The 25,087-nt window shown below is 51.4% G+C and overlaps 1 protein-coding gene across 1 annotated transcript; it reads left to right on the forward strand.

Annotated features, from left to right (window-relative positions):
- The first annotated feature begins 1,893 nt into the window (after window positions 1–1,893).
- On the forward strand, window positions 1,894–24,133 carry CDIP1 (cell death inducing p53 target 1). The gene is made up of 5 exons (XM_067706777.1): window positions 1,894–1,917; window positions 22,345–22,450; window positions 22,585–22,740; window positions 23,476–23,749; window positions 23,871–24,133. Exons 1-5 carry the CDS (start codon window positions 1,906–1,908, stop codon window positions 23,980–23,982), a joined length of 660 nt encoding a protein of 219 aa, XP_067562878.1. The 5' UTR covers window positions 1,894–1,905; the 3' UTR covers window positions 23,983–24,133.
- Window positions 24,134–25,087: the final 954 nt, after the last annotated feature.

Raw genomic sequence — 25,087 nt, forward strand, 5'->3', positions numbered from 1 at the left:
AATTATGACATAAATCGGGAACTCCCTGGCGGTGCAGGGGTTAGGACTCCGTGCCTTCACTGCCAAGGGCGTGGTTTCAATCACTGGCCAGGGAACTAAGATCCTGCAAGCCGCATGGCACAGCCAAAAATAAATAAATAAATAGTTAAAAAATAAAATATGACACAAATGAACTTACAAAACAAACAGACTTACAGACATAGATAACTCACAGACTCATGGTTACTAAAGGGTAAAGGAGTGGGGAGGATAAATTAGGAGCTTGGGATTAGCATATAAAAACTACTATATATATTGAATAAAACAGATAACAAGGTTCTATAGCACAGGGAACTATATTCAATATCTTGTAATAAACCATAATGGGAAAGAATGTGAAAAAGAAAAAATATATATGTATAACTAAATCACTTTGTCGTACACCAGAAACAAACACAAGATTATAAATCAAGTACACTTCAATTAAAAAAAAAAAAAAAGTTGTGGGCTTCCCTGGTGGCGCAGCGGTTGAGAGTCCGCCTGCCGATGCAGGGTACGCGGGTTTGTGCCCCAGTCTGGGAAGATCCCACATGCCGCGGAGCGGCTGGGCCCGTGAGCCATGGCCGCTGAGCCTGCGCGTCCGGAGCCTGTGCTCCGCAACGGGAGAGGCCACAGCAGTGAGAGGCCCACGGCGGTCCAGTGGTTAGGATTCAGCGCTTTCACTGTGGTGGCCTGGGTTCAATCCTTGGTCGGGAAACTAAAATCCTGCGAGCCACACGTTGTGGCCTAAAAAAAAAAAAAAAAGGAAAGGAGGAATATCATTTGGATAAATTAAAAAATGACCAAAGGCTTAAAGGTTAACAATAAACTATAACTAAATCCCTTACTAGGCTGATTAAGAAAAAATAAAATAAAAATTATTTTTAAAAAAAAGTCACTGCAAACACTGAAATAGTGAACAGTGAACCACTCACTGCTCCAGGGGAAATGCAGGGTAAGGTTCCTGCCAGCCACTGGTCATAACATTTGCATCAACTAATTAATACATAACCATATTTGAGTGTTTCTGTTTAAAAACAACTTATTTAATATATATTATTGGTTCAGTAGCATTGAACTCAAGGCCAAGGGCACTATAACTCACACAGGCACAGTTGATCTAACACAGGTACTTTCTGTGTAAGGCACATCACAGCTTTCTCATGCTCACTGAACACTGGACAGCGCTTCAACACCATGCTTGGGGGCCATTTTAAACAGCAAAACCAACCAAAGGAAAAAAACTGCAAAAAACATGGCATTAAAAATGCCCACTAACACTTGTTAACAGTATGAGAGCTGAAAGGAAAAGGCGGAGTGTTGTCTCATTTAAGCTCTGCTTGGAACCGCCACATCAGGCAACTAAAATCTTTCCACCTGGTCATGTCCACATAATGTCCAGCGCCTAAACCCAATAGATATTTGTGGAATAAACGAACAAATGCGCCTGAAAGGAAGAAAGGTGCGCCTAGCTCTGGTGGATACCCGGGGTCTGGCGAGCCGGGAGGGAGACCTAGCAGGGCCTCCCTTGATTGCTCCCTCACCTGACAAAGACCCCACGCCCTGTCACGTGCCTCGCGTGGGCCGAAGGGCTCTCGTGAAGTCACCAGGGCTAGTCACGTGCCGCCTCGAGGCCCCGCCCCTGCACTGACCTCATGGCCCCTCCTCTGACCGCATGGTTCCACCCCTCGCTGTGACGCCACGGGCCTCGGCCCTGCTCCAAAGTCTACCCGCCTCCTTCTGACAGACGCGCCACTGCGAGCTGCGGAGGCGGCTGTTCTTGCTGCTGCGGCCGCCGCGGCCGCCGCGGCGACGGTGAGTCGCCTCGACCATTCTAGACGGCTTCCCGCGGAGACTCCTGGGAGCAGGGCTCGGTACTCGCGGCCAATGCGGGGACTGGTGAGACCTCGTACCGCGCAGTCCCCTCCCTGCCCCCGCCTGCGGCGCCCGCGCGGTGCACGCCGGGCACTGTGGTCCCGCTGGCCCGCGGAGCGCGTTTCGGGCACCCGGACGGACTACATCTCCCAGAGGCGTTTGGGCGGATGGGGGGGTGGTGTGCGCGCAAAGCCCCGCGGGGCTGAGGGTCTTGTCCTCCGAGCGCTTGGACCCGGGCTGTCTCGGCGTTCGCTCGGCCTTGGGCTGGTGGCTTCTCGAGGTAAAGGGACCACGGGGGCGGCGCAGCGGGCCGGTCGCCTCCTCCCAGGATGCTGATGCGATCCAGAGCAGCCTTGGGGTTTTGACGTCGTACCGTCGCTGGGTTGGCCGGCCACCCGCGGGGCTGCGGTGACAGCTTAGCCAGGCTTCGGCAGGCGGCGTGCTCGGTGCCCCGAGGGCCGACGGTCCGCTCCTCGGATCCCGCTATCACGCCTCCCACATCCTCTGCAGGGAAGGTTGGGGAAGTACCATCCCCGGTTTTCCGCAGGGGCTGTTTCCTCAAGGGGGGGGGGTCGGGAGGAGGGTCCCGGCGACAAAGAAGCTTCTGCTGAGCTCCGTGGTGACCTTGGCAGGCCAGGCGGGCCCCGCGCGGCTCTCCCTCCCCCGCCCGCCCTGGTTTGCCTACATCTGTAAATCTCTGCGCCCGCTCTCGACCGCACACGCCGGTGCCGGGGGTGGAGGCAGTGACCTGGCCTATCTTTGGGCCCAACCTCATACCATCGAGGACTTTGGTGTAGTTGAACTCACGGCGTCATGCGAGCCCGGGTTTGGGCACTTGACTTATTTAAGGGTATGCGTGTTTTTGCTTTCCTCTAAATGTTCCCAGGAGGCCTTTCAACAGGTGTCAGGTAAGGAGCAAGAGGCTATAAGTTTCTCCAGTATGGGCCTAAGATCCTCTGCATCAGAGACATCGGGGCCCTCGTTAAAAGGGCCGATTCCGGGGACCCACCCCCAGAGGTTCAGATGTAGCAGTTATGAGATGTGCCCCAGGAGTTTACTTAATAAGTTCCACAGATAATTCTTGGGCTCATTTGGGGTTGAGAACCTTGGTCTTAGTGTGAGGAGGATGGAAGACCTTGAGCATAGCGTTTATACCAGTTTCGTGTGTGTCCTGTGGGCTGCTGGGCAGGGCAGTGCCTAGCAAGTGTGACCTTGCTCCTCCGTGCTTTGTTTCTTCCCTCAGGGCTGATCTAAGAGTCTGGTGGGGAGAGGCACGCCAGCTCTGCCTTGCCCTCTGCCAAACGTTTAATTATGAAAAGTTTCAAACGTACAGGAAAGTTGAAGAAATTCTACAGTGAATGCCACCTGGAAAGTCCAACATTTTTATTGTACTTTATCACAAATCTAACCATCCAGCAGTCCATCTGATTATTTTGTTTTTATGTGTGTCAGAGTAAGTTGCAGATATCGGTCTATCCCCCCCTAAATAGTTAAACATGCATATTATTAATTAGTCTTAGAATTCTTGTTTTTTAACTGACTGCATATTTGAGAGTCATTCTCTCTGTCTCTCATCCCTGAGGAGCTGAGGACTTTGGAGGTTTTTCTATAGGATGGGCCTCTGGAACCAAGAAAGAGCTTTATATGTGCTCTTGCAAAGATTTGAAAACAGCAGGCCATGGTTCTAGAATCACCCTAAGAGCAAAAACATGGACTGTGTGACATAGAATGATACTTCAGGGAACAAAATTGTTTTGAGGGGGAACTGATGGGATGTGTCCCGATGGCCAGGTCGCCCCACATATTGCGTTGGCAGGGACTGATGTAAGTCGTCAGCTTGCAAGCCATTCCTCCTCTTTACACTATAAGCTTTCCCGGTTTGAATCTGCTGGTTTGGTGTGTTTTCTAAAGCCCTAGGGGCACAGGGCTTCCTAGCCCAGTGAACAAGCTCTGAGTCCCTTGGGCCCAGGTACTTTATTCCATAGCCAGAGATACCAACCCTGACCCTCTTCAGTGGTCTGAAAGGGAGCGAAGAGACAGGTCCTGTGAAAATTCGTCTCCACTTTCAGAAACACTATTCAAAGGGCACGAACGTATTTGTACTCATATAGGACACAGTCAGGGAAGTGTGGCAGTTAAAGTCATGGCATCTTATATTGATGTCTCTACCCTTACAAGGAGGAAGGCAGTTGTGCCAGTGAGAAAGCAGCATGCAGTGGGAGCTCGGCCCTTAGTGGGGAGGAGAGAGGAGGAGAGCCAGGCTGGCAGTGGTGGCATGAGGCTTATTGTGCCCCACAAAGGGACTTGGAAGTGCAGTGCACAGAATGGAAATGTGCCAGTTTCTAGGATCCCACAAAGGTCTTCGTTCTCTCTTCTCTGCATAGTCAGGACTCTCCCAGACACATCTCCCCTGGAGGTGGTAGAGGCTGCAATGCAACTTAGTGCTGCAGGGGACAGGGGGCACCTGGCCTGGGACCTGTGGCAGGCAGAGCCTCTTGCCCTGAGAGGGCCCTGCAGACCACGCTAGAGGCCTTTTTGTCGCTTCCAAGCTGTGTGACAAGTCATTTGCCCTTCCAGATCCTCAATTGCTGCATCTGTGGTAGGTGAGGAGCAACACCCAGATGAAGGTCTGTCTCTGCTGTAAGCACTGAGAAGATTAGGGGCCCCTAATATTAGACGGAAGACAGCACGAAACCATGCAGTGCAGGGTAAGGAAGGCCAATGACGTTCTGATTCTTTCCATGAAAGCAGTTGTGATGTGTTTTTGGTAATGTTTGATCATTTTTCTAGAAAACATTTCTCATCACCTTTTTGGTACTCCTGATCTGTGGGTGCTGTGAGCTCCTGCGTGGTCTGTCCGCTGGGTGATCCAGACCATCAATTCTTACCACGAGGAGGTGTCCAGTAAAAATTGTGAAGGTGCTGGATACATAATGTGTTCAATAAGTGTTGATTCAGTCTAAAACTCAGATCTGTTTCAGTGTCTGTGCTTTTCCTTCAAGGAGAAACAGAGGCCAGGAAAGGTGGAAGTAGGTAGGGAATGGCGGAAGGGTCTCCCTGGGTGGAGCTTGAGGAGAATTCTAACCTGTTATTACTTCAGGAAGACGTGAAACGGTTGTCACAGTTCTAATTAACATTAAGAGCAATAGTCTTACAAGTTGGGGAAACAGCAGGGAATGAAGTTTTGTCTGCAGTGTGTGCCTTTTGTATGTGCTTTGTTCCCACCGGACAGAACTCTCACCTGTGTTTTGTCATTGCATGCAGTGTCAGCTCTGCAGATGCAGCTCAGGCACCTCTGAGTCTCACGGCTGAGGAAGCAGCCAGAATACCAAATGACGTGTCCAGGGTTGCCAAATAATGGCAGAGCAGAGCCCCAAACCCAGCTCTCCTGAGACAGCAGGGTTGAAGGGAAATGGGGGCTCCCCGGCCCCCTTGTGCAAACTGCTCCCTGGACTCGACAGTGACTCAAGAAAGGGTTTCTCTTCTTGTCTGGATTTTTGGCACTCTCATCGGGAAGCCCGCACACTGCTGCTCGGGTGAGGCTGTGCTCTGGGCCAGTGGCTGCGGGTTAGGGACAGCATGGGAAGCCTTCCCTCACCGACCTGCTTATTCAACACACCTGTGCCAGGGACTGAGCTGGGTCCCAGGAAAATGAGGGGGAGAGTCCCAGTGTTCTCCAGTGGGGTGACAAGAGTGAGGGACAGAGGATCCCCACCACAGGGAATTACAGGAGAGGCTCCATCTTCTGGAAAGAGGGTTTGGAGGCTGAAGGAAGGGTCGGTGGAAAGGTTCTTTGGTTGGGGCGGGATTTGGTTTGTTTGGGAAAGGGCGAGTTACACTCTTGGGTAGAGAGATCTGGAACACACGGCCAAGTCCAGACTTTTCCCCTTGAACCTTGACCAGTAAACCTTGACCTTGAACCTTGACCAGTAGATGAGTTCTGAGAGCTTTGGGAACCATGGCATTCGCAAGGCTTGCTGACAGGTCAGGTTTTAAGGGGCAGAGACAATTCTGGAACATCTCTCAGACGTCCATCTTGGGGACAGGGGTACTGCTAACTGAAGCAGGACCTGTGGGCTGGGGGACAGAGCTCCTGCCAGGGAGTATCAGCCAGGCTGTGTTATCATCCAACTGGTCAGCTGATATTTGATGTACTGCCTGGGGCTGTGGAGAGACTGGCCCCAAACACCACCCCTGCCCTCTGGGAGCTGCCAGTCTGCCTGGGGAGGCTGGGCCTTTGACCACAGTTCTTTCCCCCTTTCTCCTAGTGACTCTTGCTCCAGTCCTGGAACCCCTGCCCACCTCCTTGCAGGGCCTACCTAGGGCCCACCTGGTCCCTGAAGCCTTCCCAGGGCCCCCACCCACAGACCGCCCCCTCTCTCACCTGGAGCACCTGCTGTCACATATTCTCATTTGGGTTTTGCTGAGTATCTTTTGCAAAATTTTTTCAAGTGTGAGCTGGCTTTCCAGCTGGATCTGCAGCTGCCTGAGGGCAGGGACCAGGGAGGTGAGTGGCCTCTATAGAGGGCCTATGAAATGTTGGCTGAATTAAAGAGTCAGGAATCAAGTCTTTTCGAACAGGTAGTCACTTGAAAGAAAGAATAAGCAAACAAACTTGGGTAGTGATGGCTCTGCTGAATAAAATTGGCTAATCCCAGAGCTAGAGGAATTCTGTGTTGCTCACGTGACCACTTCTCAGCTCTGGCACTCGGGGCAGGCCTCCGTTTCTGTCCCCATGGAGGCAAGCTTAGGTGAGCTCGGGTCACCTGTCTACCTGCTTTGCCTGGGGAGTATGGGGGCCACACGGGGGCCCATTTCTCTGTGGTCCCAGTCACACTGGCCAAAAAGAACCTGTGCCCGCCGGAGGTGGGGGCCAAGCACTGTAGGGTTCAGGACTCTTGGGGACCCACGTTAGTGCCCAGGCACAGCACGGGAAGCCCTCCATCTCACTCCTGCCCCAACTCTGCCCAGCTGCCTGCCCAGCCACGGGCGTGTGGACATGTTCCAGGCCTCTGCGCGGGACTGCACTTCCCCAGGGCCTTTCCCCAGCCGTGTACATGGCTCGTGGCTCTCGCCTCACCTCCGTCCTGTTTTTGCCTGAAGGTTCCCCACTCAGAGAAGCCCTCGCTTCCCTGCTCCTCCTTCCTCCGTGGTACGCCTCACTAGCTGACATACAATGTATTTTACTAGTTTCTGTGTTTTACAGCCCCTCTCCCACTGGATTGTGACATGAAAACTGTTTCCCCCATCTTCAGGGCCTAGATGCGTGCTGGCTGTTTGTGTGTTGAATAAAATCATGTATGTGTCTGCCCTTCAGCTGTCCCATCTCTCTACTGGCTGGTAAAGCCTTGAGGTGTAGGGCCCGTGGTCTGTGTGTGCTCCATCCTCCCTGGAGTGGGGAACACAGATCTGCGTAGAGTTGAATTCCCTAGTGAATGTGCAGTGGTCAGGACTGCAGTCAGCCAGCAGGGCAGAGGCCTCCGGTCCTGGTGCCCTGTGGAGGCCTTGGGTGGCACCAGGGGAGGCATGCAGGAGCCCTCCTTCTGTTCCAGGAGAAAGGAAGGGACTGGTCAGCTCACTTCACTTGTTTCTCCTTTTGTCCTGGGTGCAGTGAAATCCATGTATGCTCACACAATGGAATTCCACTGTGTGAAGCACTTTGTTGGGTGTTCAAGATTCTGCTTAAGCAAAATTTTGAGAAACATTTTGGAAAATGTGTGAGATAAGAGATGGGGCTGAGCCAGCTGCAGTGGGAAGGAGCACTGGTTTGAGACTTGACTCTTGTCTGAGCAGCTGGGCCAGGCTCCCTGTCGGGGAGCAGCCGGAGGGCAGGCGCGGCCATCTTGCCCACTGTTAAATGCAGCACCGCCCCCAGGCCTGCCTTCATGGGTGCTTAGTAATGTCTGAAGACCAAACGTATGTCAGCTGAGACCTTGGACTTGGTGATCACTAGAGACACTTGTGGCCTGAAAGGTGGCCTCTAGATGTATGAAACATAGAGAAATACGCACATGGCCGAAAATAAGGCAACCCCAGATACAGCGTGAGCTCTCATTTCCTCAAAGAGAAGATCCAAAATAATTCTGTCCCAAATGGCACAAGCCAGCTCTTTGGGTCAGATGTCCATTTAGAGTGATATGAATTTAGTTCAACTTCCATATACTGTTTCATGGAGTGTAATTTCACATGCTGATTAGATTTGTTCCCCACTCAGGTTTCCCAGGGCACTTTTCCGGCTCTTCCCCTTCACCTTTGTGGACATCGTGTCCTTGTCCTGGACGCTAGCTCCTCTGGATTGTCAGTGCCAGTCGTGTGAGTGCCCCTTGCTACACGTAGGGGCGTTTCCGCTGGAGAGTATCCCTGTGCTGTTGTGTGTTCTTGGGTTTTTTCGTCAGTTCTGTATGCAGCTTCTTACCGTGTGCCCCTTCACAGGGTGTTTACGGCACATCTAAGCATTGCAATTGTGAGGTCCTACCCCAGGAATAATTACTGGTCTGCTAGGTGTCTGCTGGCTTTGGGCTTCTTTCTTTTCACTGATTCCATCCAAGTGACCTCTAGAAGCGTGCCACGCTGGACTGACTGCAGCTGCTGTTCTTCACCCAGCAGTGCTTAGTGTAAAAGAATTGAGACACTGCCTGCAACAGGAGGGACTTAAATGATGCAGAGGCGCTCCCTCCTTGTGCTCACGGAAAATGAGCAGTACCTACGGGACTCGGAGTTCATGAGGGCAGAAAGGCAAAGCCATTCTCTTGGGAGCATAGCGGTTCCCCCACCGCCAACGGAATGGGGGGACTTGGGCAAGGCTCAGCTGCAGGCTGAGTTCCTCTCCTGGGCCAGCAAGGCCAGCAGGCCTTTGTGTCCAAAATAAGACTCTTACAGCTGAATGGGGACCTTGTAGTGGCCACGTGGCTTGGCTGCACTTAAGGCCCTAGAGCTTTTTCCTGGATCAAGATGGTGTATCTTGATCTCAGATAACCAGTTAAAGTAGAGTCGAGCCAAAGACTGTCCATTTGTGTCAGCTCGCGTAGGTGGTGTAGTGGTGAGCATAGCTGCCTTCCATTTTGTGTCAGCTCAACAAAGGCAGAGTTAAGGACTTTTTCTTTTCAGGGTTCCACTTTGATTGCCTAAGGGATGGTTCTTTAGATTCATTGCATTTCTAAAATTAGTCAGCCTTCTGGTTACCAAGCCCTGCCTGTCCAGCAGGTGCAGATGACTTGTTTATCCACTTGTGGTTGCAGCTGCATCTGTTTTCTGCCCTTTGCTCCTCATCCCCCTCCTGTCTGTACTTCCTTCTTCTGTGTCAACGGTAAAACATGCAGAATCCAAGCTCCTGAGCTTGGTCCTACCTGGGAGGCGGCTCAGAGGGCAGGAGGAGACCTGTGTTCCCAGCGCCAGCTCCAGCTAGTGACCTCGGTCAAGCCCTGTGATGCTGTCAGTCTCAGTTCTGTCATGTGTCTATTGGGATTTTCTCACCTGCCTCCTCTGCCAGGTGACTTCCTGCTGGCTCTCCAGGCAGGGTCTCTGAGGCTAGAACTACCTTGGATGGCGTTTATGTCCCAGCTTCACAGGTCTAGACCCTCAATTTTACTGGAGCACTGGGAAGTGACTTGGTATAGAGAACTGACTTGTGTTACCAAATTCCTACAAAACTGAAGCAAAGACCACTCCAACTCATGAGAGGGGAACAGCCCAGTCCTTGGGTTTGCTCCTTGGAGCATTTCTTTCCCTACAGACAGAACTAGATTATGGTCAGAGACACCTTTTCTGGACTGAGGAGGAATATACATAAATATAACACACTTATAGTGAGCATTTTGAGGAAGGAACCAACCAAAGGAGCTGCCTACTCTATAAAAACTAGAAACTACACAGAAATAAAAAGTTTCTCTATATGTGTGTCTGTGTGTGTGTGTGTAAACAAATCATCCAAAATCTCACTATCCAGAAAAAAACACCCTTAACATTTGGTGTGTAATCTACATGTAAATACACACGTCTCTCTGAGAAGGGATCGCACTGTACATGCTACGTGGTGCTCTATCAAGTCCATCTTCCTATGTCAATAAAGGTAGATCCACATCATTTTGAGGGAGTGAATATAGTTACGTGGTATAGGTTAACCAGATGGGTAACTAGTCCCTTTGGTTGAACATCAAAATGTTGATATACAGAAACATTTTTACATGTGAACCTTTGCTCATGTGTTCGTTTATTTCTAGGACAAATGCCTCGAAATGGAATTAATGTGTTAAAAAGAATGTACAGGAGTGAGATTGTCCTCCAGAAAAGTTGCATGAACCCACTCTGCTGTGGCCCAGGTGCCCTTGCCTCTGTCACGGGGAGTCAGAGTGGTTTGCCACGGCTCTGAACAGAATTCAGCATGATGTAAATTGTGCATTTATGATTGTCATCATCATCACAGTTCCTAGAAGCCTTACTACTTTTTAGCTTAGAAGCATTCTTTGAGTCCTGTCTGCCTTTTGATTTTGCTTCTGATTAAGAGCAACCAATGTATTCTCTTTTCTGTTTTATTGTATACTTCCTTTTCCCACACTCTGCTTGCGTCTCCATAAATACAGCTATTTGTATTTATGCAAACCATGATTTGTGCTTATTGAACATTATGTGACAGGCTCTGAGCTGCGTGCTCTTCATCCATGACCTCATTTACGCCTCATCACAACTCGGTGGGTCAAGGACGGCTGCTGCCATTTCACAGATGAGAAAACTGAGACTCTGGAACATTAGGTGGCCAGATGGGTGGGACCTAGTGCCTGGGTGCCAGCAGGTGAGGAGTCTGCCCTTCCTGCTTGGCCTGTGACATTAGGACTCAAGCCTCCCTGGGGAAGGGCGTAGGCTGTGGTATTTGGGGCCATTGGCTTAGGCTGATGTATCAGCTCTGTTGAGCCATGATACTCATCAGGGAGAAGAGTGTAGGGCTGGGTGGGAGGAGAGCAGCCAGATGGGAGAACCAGATCTACTTTCTGGTCCTTTCCATGTCTTTAGCTTGTTTTGAAGTGTTTAGAATTCCCAAGGCATCAGATAACACCCAAGTTCGAGCGTTAAAATAAATGGTTTGCAGCCACCAGTGATGCTATCTGAGGGAGGGATTGTCTTTCTTGTCCTGCCTGCATCTTTAAGGACAATGGAAAAGGGGCTGAGTTCTGGATTTCCAGTCTGCCAGGGCTGAACTTGGCCTCCTATGGGCCTGCTCGGCAAGGCATTGTGAGCTAGAGGAAGCCAAGGCATGGGGAAGTCCTAATGGGAGCTTTTCAATGATGGACCACTTGTTTACATACCTTCAGGCCCAAGGAGCACTATTTATTTTTAATGGTACTTGTTTTCCTTTCTTGTTAATAACTAACTGGAAATTTACCAATCACAAGTAGATTCTGGCTACCTTGGATTTGAGAATTACTGGAAAACTAGCTTCTCTGTTTCTCTTTGATATTGAGGTCTGGCTGCATTTACTAGGAAACTCACAGTAACCCCAGGGAAAACAAGTTAGTTTGTTTCTCTCTCACTACAAGGTAGGTGAGAGAAGTGGTCCATTCAGTGCTGGAATGGTATCTCCATGGTCATCCAGGGCCTGGGCACCTTCAGTTGTCCTTAGCATGGCTTCCATTCCCAAGGTCACCTCGTGGTCAAGCATGGCTGCTAGGGCTGTCACATCCATCTTCCTGGCAGCAGGCAGGAGGAGGGCCTGAGGACATGGGCTCCATCTCCCTGCCGAGGTGGCTCCCTTTTAGCACCTTCCAGCAAGAACATATGTCACTCTACTGTGACTCATTTGCCAGAACTTAGCCACATGGTCACATGACTGTAAGAAGGGCTGAGAACATCTTAGCAAAGATACTGCAGCCCTGAATAAAAAGGGAGTTCTGTGGTCCAGGTGGGGAAACTGAGGCGTGGAGAGATTATATAGGGTCATACAATCCATCGGTGGTGCTCTTCAAATTTTACTGCCGGTCTAGAAAGGAAGTCAGTGTCTTTGTTCCTGAAGGCTGAGTTGAGGGGGTGGTGCATGGGGTAGGGGGTGGCTGCTCAGAGGAGAAGGGCCGGGGTGCTGCTGTGGGCTGCGTGGCCTGAGGTCCTTATCCTGCCTACTGGCCCAGGTCCTCTGTGGGGATCTGAGGTCTGTGCTGCAGGGCAGCCCCTGCACCTCCTACCTCTGAAACAGTCCTGAGGCTCGATGGCTCCAGGCTGCTGTCTGGCCACCCACACCGGGCGCAGCCTCCTTCCTGAGGCCTTGTGACTCACTGTCCTGCCACTGTCCCGTCCTATCCTTTGCCTGCTAGTCTCATTGACCCCACCTCCTCCCCCCGGCTTACTTGGAGAGTTGCTCCCTGACCCCCGGAACGGGTCTGATCTTTCCGTACTTTCTTGTACACCACTGGTTTCACTGTGTACTTAGGTTTGGTGTTTCTGGTGTGTATTTGACTCCTGTCTCCCCCACTCAGTTGTGAGCTTCTGGAAGGCAGGGACCGAGCCGCTCACTCCCTGACACTTCCCAGCCTGTGCCCAGCGCAAAGTAGGTGCTACACAATGATCAGCACCAACAGACGGTTGGTTATTCCCAGAGGAAGGGCCGTCCCCCTCCAAGGGCCTCTGTTAAGTGGCCACCAAACAGACTGTCCTTAAGCCCACCCCTGGGAACTTGGGAGAACAGGACGGTACGTGGCGTCGCCCAGGGAGTCAGTGGCCATCCCTGGTGAATAAGCCCCCAGCCACAGGGACGCCTCATGCTGCCTGGTCCTTCATGGTCCACGCAGCCTCTACAGTGGGCAGGCGGGGTGTGGACGATGTGGGCCAGGCCCCCTTGCTCAGCAGGGGCTGAGTGTGCTCCCCTTCCCCCATCCTCTGGGTGGGCCCTAGGGGACCCCCCCCAGGGCACTTGGCTTTCACCCCGGGCCTCCACCCTTCGCGGAGCAGTGGGCGCCTCCTTGGTTCAGCAGATGCAAGGCTGTGGGCAAGGCGGAAAGCTGCCTTTCAGTTTCCCCAGCAAAGCCCAAAGCCCCCTCTGGCCAGACGCCTGGAACCTGCCTCCTGGGGACAGAGGAGCCCCTCTGAGGCCAGCTGGCATCCTGGTGCAATGGCTGCCGGAGGGTGGGGGGTGAGTTCCTCTGGCGGGAGGCAGTGGGCAGGCCAGCCCGGCTGTGGGAAACTCGGCCCTGCAGTTGCTGCCACTAGGGTCTCGGGTGGACGCCAGGGTCTGGGCAGAGTGCCCTTCCCGGGGCATTGTAGCCCATGGAGCTCCAGGGCAGTCGGCTGGAAGGAGCGATGGCCCTTTAGAATGATTGCTGGTATCTCTTCCTTTCTAGAACTTGTCTTAGGGGCTCACAGAGCAGTTGGCCGCCACTTGGCCATGCCGCAGTGACCTCTTCTGGGCTGAGCCGCTCAGGCTGGGCTTGATTATGAGTACCCCGGGATCCTTGGGGAATGCACACCAGGATCCCCGCTCCTGTGGGAGCAGAAGCTGCCATAGCAGAGGCATCAGTGCCTGTTTTGTTTTCCTTCCCATAAGCTACTGCTCTGGGTGTTTTGCTTATTATGCTGTTTATTATAAAACTAGCTCCAACCCTGAGAGGTAGGCATGATTATCCCCATTTACAAACAAGAAACTGAGGCTCAGTGAGGTCACACAGCTGGAAAGTGGTGGAGCTGAGTCTGAACTAGTCTGATGCCTCCTTAAAGCCTTGCACGTTGCAGCAAGCATGTTCCTGGGGTGGGGCCTCAGTGTGACAAACAGCCAGCTCAGAGACTCACCGGCGCAGTCCACTCTCGGTCCTGGGACTCTTGGTCCCTCTGGCCCTGACCCTGCTCTGCCTGCAGGTACCCTCTTACCGGCGTGGGGGTTCTGCTAGCCCGGCAGCTCTCAAAAGGTGACGTGCAGTCTCCTGGAGGCTTCCTGAGACCTTCCAGGGGCTGAAGGTCAGAACTATGTTTATAAGGACACCAAGACGTTATTGGTTATGTTGCCTTTTTCATTGTGTTGGCATTAGCATTGGCGGTGCAACAGTAGCAGGACTTAGCTCTGCTCGAGGCGTGGCACCCAGCTGTGCTAGTCATTGTTGTGGTTGTGTTCACGCCAGTTTCATTTAAGAAAAAGCAGTAAAAATTATTGAGTTTATTATCTGGACCCTTGAGTACACATTTTTTTAATGTTTTGTGTTGTGATGAAAGGACGCACATGAAGCATGCTGGAGACCTCAAGGGGAAGCATGTGTGCAGCTGTTTGAGCTGTGAGCTGAACTAGCGTTTTCATGGAGCTCCATATTTATTTAAAACAACAACTGACACACAGACTATGGTTATTCAGACTTAGGGATTTAGCAGACATTTTCTTGAAAATGAACAAAGTGAGCCTGCTAATTCAAGGAAAACAACTGACCTTTTATTTTTGTATAAGTTGCCAATGATAAATTTGTTACTGTTTCCAATGATAAAATTTGAGCTTTCAAGTGAAAATGTCAGAATTTTGGAAAACTTGTATCTGCCACCGTGAGGTTGACAGCTTCCCAGTAGTTAAAGACTTTTCTGATGGGGTTGGTGGTGATAGTAACAATGTGATTTTTTGGAGGGAGGCATATCTTATAATGAGATGTGTTAACATTGCTAGATCTACATAATCAGGGCTCATATCATAATCGTGGACCATTATTTTCCAAATGACCCATGCATGCTGTTATAAAACGGGGCATGTGTAAAAGGTCCATTCCAAATACAAGGTAGCCCAATGATTTTCAATATAATAGGAAAAATTTGTTGTTAAAGATTCAGATTCCATATTGCAACTAACCTTTAAGAAGCTACTACCACCTGTCAGGTTTGGGTGTAGTGTTGAAGAATATCCACAATTAGCTGAGAAGACTATTCAGATACCTTTCCCTTTTCCAGCTGCTTACTGTGGGAGGCTGGATTTTCTCATACTTTAACCAAAACATCACAACAGATTGGATGGAGAAGAAGATATGAGCATCCAGCTGCCTTCTCTTAAGCCAGACTTTTTTATTTTATTGAAGTATAGTTGATTTACAATGTTGTGTTAATTTCTGCTATACAACAGTTTCAGTTATACATATATATTAATTCTTTTTCATATTCTTTTCTATTATGGTTTATGACAGGATATTGAATATAGTTCCCCATGCCATACAGCAGGACCTTGTTGTTGATCCATCCTTTATATAATAGTTTGCATCTGCTAATCCCAAACTCTCAGTCCTTCCCTCCCCACCCCCGCCCCCACCCTGCTTGGCAACCACAAGTGTTCTCTATGTCTGTGAGTCTGTGTTTCATAGGTAAGTTCATTTGTGTCATATTTTAGGTTCCACATATAATTGATATCATATAGTGTTTGTCTTTCTATTTGACTTAGTATGATAATCTCTAGGTCCCTCCATGTTGCTGCAAATGGCATTATTTTATTTTTTAAAAAATTTTATTTATTTTTGGCTGCATTGGGACTTCGTTGCTGTGCACAGGCTTTCTCTAGTTGTGGCGAGTGGGGACTACTCTTCATTGCGGTGCATGGGCTTCTCATTGTGGTGGCTTCTCTTCTTGCAGAGCACAAGCTCTAGGTGTGCAGGCTTCAGTAGTGTGGCACGTGGGCTCAGTAGTTGTGGCTTGCAGGCTCTAGAGCGCAGGCTCAGTAGTTGTGGCACGCAGGCTTAGTTGCTCCGTGGCATGTGCGATCTTCCCGGACCAGGGCTCGAACCTGTGTACCCTGCATTGGCAGGCAGGTTCTTAACCACTGCGCCACCAGGGAAGTCCCTCATTCTTTTTTATGGCTGAGTAATATTCCATTGTGTATATGTACCACATCTTCTTTATCCATTCATCTGCTGATGGACATTTAGGTTGTTTCCATGTCTTGGCAGTTGTGAATAGTGCTATGAACATAGGCGTGCATGTATTGTTTTGAATTATAGTTTTGTCCAGGTACATACCCAGGAATGGAATTGCTGGATCATATGGCAGCTCTATTTTTTGTTTTTTGAGGAACCTCCGTATTATTTTCCATAGTGGCTGCACCAGTTTACATTCCCACCAGCAGTGTAGGAGGGCTCCCTTTTCTCCACATCCTCTCTAGCATTTGTTATTTGTAGACTTTTTAACGATAAGCCAGACTTCTAAAGGGTTTGCAAAAATGTAAAACAATGTCCATCTTCTTATTAAATTTGTTTTGGAAAGTAGTTATTTTAAAATTTTATTTATGTTAACATGTAATAAGTTAATCTTTTTAATGAATAAATACTTTTAACAATTCCTTATTTTTTATTTCTAGTAAGGTAAGTATTGCTATATATAACTCACACAATCTTTTTGGAGTCCTCAATAATTGAGTGTAAAGGGGTTGTGAGACCAAAAAGTTTGAGAACCGCTGCTCTAGCAGACCCTGGGGGAAAACTGATGTCAGAAAGTCCTCCTTCTGGGTGCGTCCTCTCCCTTCATCTCTGTCTCGTCCCCCACATCTGTCCTCAGTCCTCCAGGAACCTGCACTCATGTACAGATGCGTCTCAGCTCCACACTGCCCTCCCAGTCCTCCTCCAGAAGGCAGTGTGGGTATGTTTCCTCAGCAGAGACTGTCTGGGGTGGGGGGACCGGGGACAGGGTTGGCACCCCCATGGTGGTGTGCAGGACAGCTTAGACTGACTGCAGAATGGAGTTTGCAGCAGCGGCTGAGCCAGTGAGGGGTGTATCCTGCTGGCCCGGGCCCAGGCCCTCCCAGCTCCCCCGAGGAGCCACCTGGGCCACCTCAGGCTGCTGCCAGTTGGCCAGGCTCTGGCCCTGGATCAACAGCAGCGCTCTCCACGGGGCACAGTGAGTAGCTGGGAGCAGAGCAGAACACCAGAGCCGTTTCCCAGGGCTGGGAGGCCTTGTGCTTTTAACTCCACTAGGGAACATGGGGAGACCTGGCTTTGCAGAAAGTGCCCGGCCCTGTGTCCTACCCCAGAGGCCCAGTGCCTGCTGCTCTGGGGAAGGTGAGATGAGATTGCAGCAGGGAGTGGGTCCAAAGACAGACAGACAGACGTGGAGACAGGCTTCATCTCACTTTAGGGTGACCGGAATAATTCCCTCCTACATAAGAGCACAGGGGGTGCTAGGCTGTGTTGGTTGTGGGGGCAGAGGCCAGATGTGGCTTTTAAGTGGCCCCATTCCATCCCCTGGTGGAACAGGGTGCAGGCAGGCCCTCCCTCTCCTCTCTCCCATGTAGGGGATGATGGTCCCAGAGTTTCTGGACACCCCCTTGTCCCTTGGTCCGTCCTCGGCTCCTGAGGAAGCTGTGGGCTCAGGGCGTGGATCAGAGTCCCAACAGCGCCTTCTCAGCTTGCCAGCCACGCGTCCCACGCTGCCTCCCTGCCCTGTGGCCATAGTCAGGACATTCCTTTCAGGCTAGGCCTCAACCTGAAAATGCAGTGGAGGGGACACTGATCTCCTTTGTCAGTTCCATCTTCGGGGCCCCGTGACAGGTGCCCTAGGAATCCAGCCTCTGCCGTGCACACATTTCCAGCTCCTGCTTAGTTCCAGCCCAGACTTCAGCTTTTCGAAAGTGCTCTGTCTCCCAAGGCCGGTGGCTTCTAAAGTAGGAGCCGTCAGGGCTGGGGCAGCGGCACTTCGCTTTCATCCAGGGTGAAGTGGAAATTCCCCAGCATCCCCAAAACTGCCAGAAATCAGGTAAGCAGGAATTTAAGGCTCCTTAAATAGGAAATCCATGAAGCTTGTGGCAGAGTAGAGTCAGCTCCCAGGTCTTGGGCGCCCTGCTCTGCACCTTACACCCACTTGCTGCTGGGGTCAGCGCCTTGGCTGACCAGCTGCTAAGCGGTCAGCTGGATCTCTAGCTCTCTTCTCAGAGAATCTGTATTTTATCAGTACTATGACTGGGTAATACCTCTGTATCCACCAAGTGCAGAGGGCATAAAGGGGTGTGCTGTGTAACGTCCTCTGGGCCCCCTGGGAGCTCCTGTTTGGTTTATGATAGACTCGTGACGGCTTTCAGACAACTCTGTTTCTTCACAGTCTGTAGCTACAATATCTAAACAGGAGGCTGAGAGGCCTGTCTCGGGGTTCAGGGGCTGCACGTTGGCTTCATCAAGCTCCCAGGACCATGGGCCTCCCTCTACTCTGTTGGGAACTTGCTGCCCTTCCTGAGCCTCTTTTAACGGACGCTCCAGCACCTGCCCAACAGTGAAGTTGCCGGGGCTGTGATATCAGATTCCACGCTTGCACTTGTAGCTTAACTTGAGCAGTGTGCGTTTTTATTGGAAAACTGTTCTTTGGGACATGTGCCTTTTTTTTTTTTTAAGATTATTGCATTCTTAAGGTTTTTGATTACACCTTGGACAATGCAGTTTTGTGGGAACACACACATTTGATTTTATATTGGGAAGCACTAGGGGAACTGGGGTTTGAATTCCTGAAATCTTCATGAGCCATTTTTCAGAAACCTCTCTTTCGTATTGGAGGGGCCTGCCCCCCAGTCTCTGCCACAGTTCAGGAAGGCAGCTGCATCGTGGGTGTGGGTGTGGAGGGGAGGGGAGGAGACAGGAGCAGCTGGGCCGTGGTGTGGTCAGGGCCTGGAGTGTAATGAGTGTCCTGCAGCAGTGCCTGCTCTAGGTTCTGCTGGACACCAGGGGAGGCCTCTGCCCTGTGTGCAGGGCTTATGCCATCATTATGATGGTGGGATTCCAGAGTGAATTCTTGCGCTCTAGGAGATGATGGAATTAGATCCAGAGATTTTGGTGACAAGGCAGGCCACGCCTGCATCCTCTGAAGTGTGTGTGTGTGCCTGCTCCCCAGACATGGAGGGGCTAGTTCCTCCCTCTTAAACCCAAAGGTGCTCAAGTGCCTTGCCAAGCACAGTGCAGCTCTTCCCGGCCTGCTTAGCGACCCAGGACCCGCCAGTTTCCTGGTAAGCCACCCCCACAGGCATCCCTGATGGGCGGAGCATGGCAGTTTGCAGCAGGTGCCCGCCCAGGTTCTAACAGACTCAGCATATTAGAGTTTTCTGCAGACTCGAGTCAAGCCCCTTAAGGAAAGCTGCCTTTTTCTCCCATCAGGGTGGCTGTGGCCACTGGCAGTGGCCTGGGCAAGGGACCTCAGGCCCAGCTTGCACAGCCAGTGCCCCTGGACAGGGACCTTCTGTGACGTCCTCTAGAGGCTCTGCTGTTTACTGTTCTTGACCCTGTGCTATGAGGAGTCACCTGCAGGTGGGGGTGGAAGAGTCACACCAGGGTCCTAGGCTTGGCTCAGCCTCTAATAAGCCATGGGACCTCAGACAGGTCCTGTCTTTCCTTGGCCTCCATGTCTTCAAAGGATAATTATAAGCAGCAACTCACAAGAGCTGGCATATAATTGATAAGCATTTGGGAAGATGTCCTCCCTCTTAGTGATCAAAGAAGTAAACATAACCAAGTGTCATCTTAACATTACAAATCATAATAACAGTAGTATTCAGAGTTTGCACTGTAAATCAGCATCATCCTTCACAGAAGGCATAAAATGTCCATACCCTTTGACCTAATAATCTCACTTCAGACAGGTTTAGCCCAAGGAAATAATCCAAGAAAGGGAAAGAGCATTAGCCAAAGGTGTTCCAGTTTTTTATGAAATAAGGAGCATTCTAAATGCTTTAATAGGGATTGGTCATGTAAACAGTGATGGGCCCATTTTTGGAAATATTAAAATCTATGGTCATGGAGTCGTGCAAGACGGAGTAAATACATGTGACAGAATGTTAAAAGGATTTAAAACTTTGTCACAATGGCAACTATATAAAAATATAGGTGCCTATACATACAGACTGGCAGGGACATGCAGAGACTGGCTGCATTAGGGTGATAAGGTTGGGCAATTTTGTTTTCTTTCAGTTTAATAGGTTTTATTGACATAGAATAATCCACATACCATACGATTTCCCCATTTAAAGTGTGCAATTCGGGGACTTCCCTGGTGGTCCAGTGGTTAAGACTTCATGCTTCCAATGCAGGGGGCACAGGTTCAATCCCTGGCCAGGGAGCTAAGATTCCGCATGCCGCAGGGCATGGCCAAAAAATTAAAATATTTTAAATAATTGTGTGCAATTCAGTGGTTTTTAGTATATTCACAGAATTGTGCAACCATCGTTACAGTTTTACAATATTTTCATCATCCCTAAAGGAACTCCGTAATTGCTTCTATGGCCAGCCCCCCAAACCCCTGGAAACCACGAATCTGCTTTCTGCCTCTATGGATTTACCTGTTCCAGACATTTTATGTACGGAATCATATAATATGTGGTCCTTTATGTCTGGCTTCTTTCACTGAGCATAATGTTTTCAAGGGTCATCCAGGTTGTAGCTGTGTCAGTACTTCATCTCTTTTCATGGCTGAATTAATATTCTACTGCATGGAAATATATATATATTTATATCCAGTTTGTTTATCCATTTGTCAGTTGATGGACACTTGAGTTGTTTACACTTTTTAGCTGTTATGAATAATTCTGCTATGAACATTCTTGTGCTAGTTTTTGTATGGACATGAGTTTTCAATTCTTTTGGGTATATACCTAGGAGCAGAATTGCTGGGTCATGTGGTAACTCTATTTTAACCTTTTGAAGAACTGCCAGACTGTTTTCCAGAGCGGCTACACCAGCAATGTGGGGGGTTCCAGTTTCTCTACATGATACTTGTTATTGTCCTTTTCATTTTAGCCATCCTGGTGGGTAGGAAATAGTACCTTGTAGTTTGGATTTGCATTGGCTAACAATGTTCAGGTTCTTTTCCTGTGCTTATTGGGCATTTGTTTATCTTTGGAGAAATGTATGTTCAGATCCTTTTGCCCATTTAAAAAAATTGGGTTATCTTTTTTGTTAATGAATTAGAAGAGTTCTTTATATATTCTAAATGGTACAGGTCCCTGAAAAGATACATTATTTGTAAAAATTTTCCTCCACTGTGTGGGTTGTCTTCCCACTTTCTTGATGGTATCCTTAGAAGCACAAGTTTTAAATTTTGATGAAATCAGTTGTATCTTTTTTCACTTTTGTTGCTTGGACTCAGTTCCTCTGGCCCTGCCACTAATGTGTTAAATTTAATATTTAAACTTACTGACTCCAGGCTCCCTCTCCCCTGGCAGGATTGTTTGGGGCCCTCCATCCCCACATCGTTCTGAACTTAACACTGATGGGCTCTAGGAGGGAGCTATACTAGGAGACTTGCTTTCACTGTATATATTTTTTATACTGTTTTTTTTTCTAGTTCATATTATATCAGTTTAAAAAAATGAGTCTCACCTTAAAATGCTACTAATTTTTAGCCTTTTATGCTGCTGAATAGAGTGAAGGAAGTGTCTTACTAAAGGACACAGAATGCAGACTCAGGGGCGGGAGGATGGCCTGCTTCCCCTGCTTCTCCCCCAGTACCCGGCAGCAGGTGCTCAGTGGACCTTGTGAAGGAAATGACCAACACTACCTCCTTCCTTCTCGCCCCATCCACTCTCCGACCAAAACAGCGCTGCTGCTGTGGGGAGAAGCCCTTGGTTCTGATTCCTTCCCACAGGGCATGTGGACATGAGGGGGCTGCTCTGGGCCTGGTGGGGAGTGGACAGAGGACTGGCTGTGGCCCTGAGGAGACAGCAGCCGTGGGGAAGGGAAGGGGGGGGCTGAGGAGTGGGTAGGGACACAGGACGGCGCTGAGCTGGGCAGCGGGGGAGACACCAGACATACAGTGCCGAGGGAGTCTGGCTGCGTGGGGCCATGTGCCCAGGGCAGCCGCTGCTGAGGGCGCTACCTGTTCTCCCCCTGAAACAGCTCCCCAGAACCCTGTGTGTCTGCCCAGGCTGGCAGTAGAAGGAGCCTCACCTGCCTATCTCCTCTGAGTACCTGGGATTGGAGGTAAAAACTCTCCCAGACCCCCTCCCACAAGCAGGCCACAGTGCCCTGGCGTGGAGGCCAGCCTGGTGCTCCCTAAGCTGGAGGGGAGGAGAGGACCAGTGACCAGACTGCCCTGTGAGAAGCCCTAGATTAGGTTCCCAAGCTGCTGGGTTCTGTCCCCTTCCCAGGGCCACCCCACTGTCTGGCTTTCACAAAGGAAGTGTGGGTGACCCCTGAAGCTGGTAGTTTCTGGAGGTTGGAGGATGGTGGCTCTGGGCTGGGTTACCTAAGCAATGGTGGGGCATCTCCAGGGCCTACAGGGAGCCCAGTCTGCTCTCTCGAAGGAATTGGTCCCAGCCCATCACAAGTGTGGAGATTTATGGGGAGGGGAGTGAAAGGTGAGCTGAGCCCCGGGGCAGGGGACACCTGCAGGAGCCACAGGAGGCCCTGTGTGCTTGGGCTCAGCAGGGGCGGCTCTGAGGATGACCACACACCTTGTGCTGCAGCGCCTCATCACAGACCAGTGCCTGACTGGCAGTGGGGGGCTGAGGGGGGCGGGCTGGGAGCATACTTTGCATCTCAGTTTGTCCTCCAGGGTCCAGGAGAAGCAGCAAAGATGTCGAATGAGCCGCCCCCTCCTTACCCTGGGGGCCCCACAGCCCCCCTTCTGGAGGAGAAAAGTGGAGCTCCACCCACCCCAGGTAGGGTTCAGCGCTTCATTGCTGTCTCCTGCCCTTTCCAGCTGCTAGGAGCTGGTGCCTGGAGCAGCCCTCCGCCGATGGCTGGAGCCATCTGAGCTTCCTCTCCCTGTCTCTCTGTGTCACTCTCTGTCCAGGCCGCACCTCCCCAGCTGTGATGCAGCCCCCACCGGGCATGTCACTGCCCCCTGCAGACATTGGCCCCCCACCCTATGAGCCGCCGGGTCACCCAATGCCCCAGCCTAGCTTCATCCCCCCACATGTGAATGCAGACAGCACCTACATGCCTCCAGGTAAGCTGGAAAGGAATCCGCTTAGCCCAGCACTCAGCATGTCACCTGGGTTGCCAGCCAGCCTTTGCTGCGGGCGGGTAGTCTGTCTGTGTGGGTGTTTAAGGGTGGGGGGCTGATCGTGGGTCTGGACGGTGGACATGGGAAGGTGCCCTAGAACATGGTGCAGGTTCTGTGGGCCAGAGGTGTCCCGGGCCCTGCCAGCGGAGGGCTGGCTCCTGGAGGTGCTGCCAGGAACCTGAGTCCATGGTGGAGGCCTGGGATCCTGCTCACCCAGCAGCTCTTCAGAGACTACACAGGCTGGAGAATCGGGCCCTGGTCAGGTGGGCTGGCCCCTGGCACCACAGTACAAGACCTGATGCTGGTGGGGAGGAGAGGCTGATGAGAGAGAAGGCTTTCCCTCCTGTGGTCAAGGTCCTTGAGCACAGCTCAGTCCCCTGTGTGTCAGAGGCAAGGGAGCCAACGCATCAAGCTAAGATTAAGGAGAGGTTAGACCTTGTTCCCAGCTCTCTGCCGTATCTGGCTGGGCCAAGTAGCTTCTCTGTCTTGGTCCCCGTGGGACAGGGAGCAGGAAAGGTTGGGAGAATGTCGATGGTTACTTTGGCTCAGGGCCTGGTCCCCAAGGCTTCACCCTATGTCCTTGGGTGCTGGGGGCCTCAGGGCTTTGTGCTCACCTCTCACATGGGGCAGGTGGCAAGGCAGTGATCTGTCTTTGCTCTATCTTCTGTGTCATTCCAGGTTTCTACCCTCCTCCAGGCCCCCATCCACCCATGGGCTACTACCCACCAGGGCCCTACCCGCCAGGGCCTTACCCTGGCCCTGGAGGCCATACGGCCACGGTCCTGGTCCCTTCAGGGGCTGCCACCACAGTGACAGTGCTGCAGGGAGAGATCTTTGAGGGTGCGCCCGTGCAGACGGTGTGTCCCCACTGCCAGCAGGCCATCACCACCAAGATCTCCTATGAGATTGGCCTGATGAACTTCGTGCTGGGCTTCTTCTGCTGCTTCATGGGGTAGGTGGTATAGCGCTTGCTGGGTGGGGAGGCTGAGCCCACCCACCACCACGCTGGAGTAGGCCCCGGCCCTCGGCGCCTTTTCTTCAGGCCTCCCTGTCTCTCCCCATCTCCGATTCAGGTGTGACCTGGGCTGCTGCTTGATCCCCTGCCTCATCAACGACTTCAAGGATGTGACGCACACGTGCCCCAGCTGCAAAGCCTACATCTACACGTACAAGCGCCTCTGCTAACGGACCCGGGACTGGACTCCCCACTGTCAGTCTGGCCCCCTGTGCTTTGCTCCCCGCGCTCAGTGGCTCGCTTCCCTGCTCCCACTTGGGGGTGGAAGCTGTTCCACCAGTCCGTCCCCTGGAAGTCTTGTCCTCTTCACCTTGCCCTTCCCTGAGCATCTGACTCTTTTGGCAAAAATTCTGTTGGATTTTAGGCCAAGGGTCAGCAAGTGGCAGGGGGATGGCACTGAGCTTGTGTGCTGCTGGTTTGCTTGGTGTTTGTGATCAGAAAGATAAGCAGGGAATGATCTCACATGGTCTCCCTGCTGGGGTCTCTTCCTGCATTTCTGAACCAGGTACAGGTTCGGTCCTGGGTCTTCCTGGGACCAAAAGCAGCCAGAGCAGTGGCTGGTTCCCTAGACCTGGGGCCTAGCCTGTAGCCACAGTCATTTCTGATCTGCTGGGCTGAGAGTGGGGGATGGACCCAGGCAGGCCTGAGTTTGTTTTTGGAGTGCTAGAGGCAGGTATGATGGTCAGAAGGAATGACTCTGGCCCTCAGAACTCAGGAACTCTTAACAGTGCCCAGATGCCACCTGGGATAATGTGGACATTGGCACACCTGCAGGCCATGGGGTAAGAGATTGGGCCCTAGCTTGCCAAGAAGGGACTCTCCTCTGGCCCCTGCCCAGCTCCCTTTCCAGCCACACCTCTGTGAACCCTGGTCTTTGCTAGGGCCAGAAGGAATGCCCAGGAGCCTAGCCCATCAGTGTATACCATGTCCTTGCTGCATGTGGGCACAACCTCTGTGGGGTGTGTCCCAGCTGGGACTAGAGGTGACAGAGAGGAGGGGCCTCCTTGCAGGCACACTCAGATCTGCAGTGCACTATCCACGGATCCTCTTCCCAGTAAGCGCTGCGCCCTTTGCCCTGGCTGGCTTGCTGTCACCTGTCACTGTGCTCGCTCCAACAGCGGGCACTGCAGCAGGAGCAGCTGCAGCACTGGACGGGGGACAGGCTGGGGACGAGAAAGGAGCAGCCACAAGTGGCACAAGTGCCCTGGTGGACACCAGCCCTGCCCTGGGCCTGAGCCCACACTGTCTATTTCCTGAATGGTTTGTCTGTGAACT

This window comes from Pseudorca crassidens, chromosome 15 (assembly GCF_039906515.1).
Source record: "Pseudorca crassidens isolate mPseCra1 chromosome 15, mPseCra1.hap1, whole genome shotgun sequence".
NCBI lineage: Eukaryota > Metazoa > Chordata > Mammalia > Artiodactyla > Delphinidae > Pseudorca > Pseudorca crassidens.

Coding starts and splice junctions, on each gene's coding strand:
- CDIP1 (XM_067706777.1), top strand. Junction 22,451..22,584: donor TGGAGCTCCACCCACCCCAG/GTAGGGTTCAGC, acceptor CTCTCTGTCCAG/GCCGCACCTCCCCAGCTGTG. Junction 22,741..23,475: donor CAGCACCTACATGCCTCCAG/GTAAGCTGGAAA, acceptor GTGTCATTCCAG/GTTTCTACCCTCCTCCAGGC.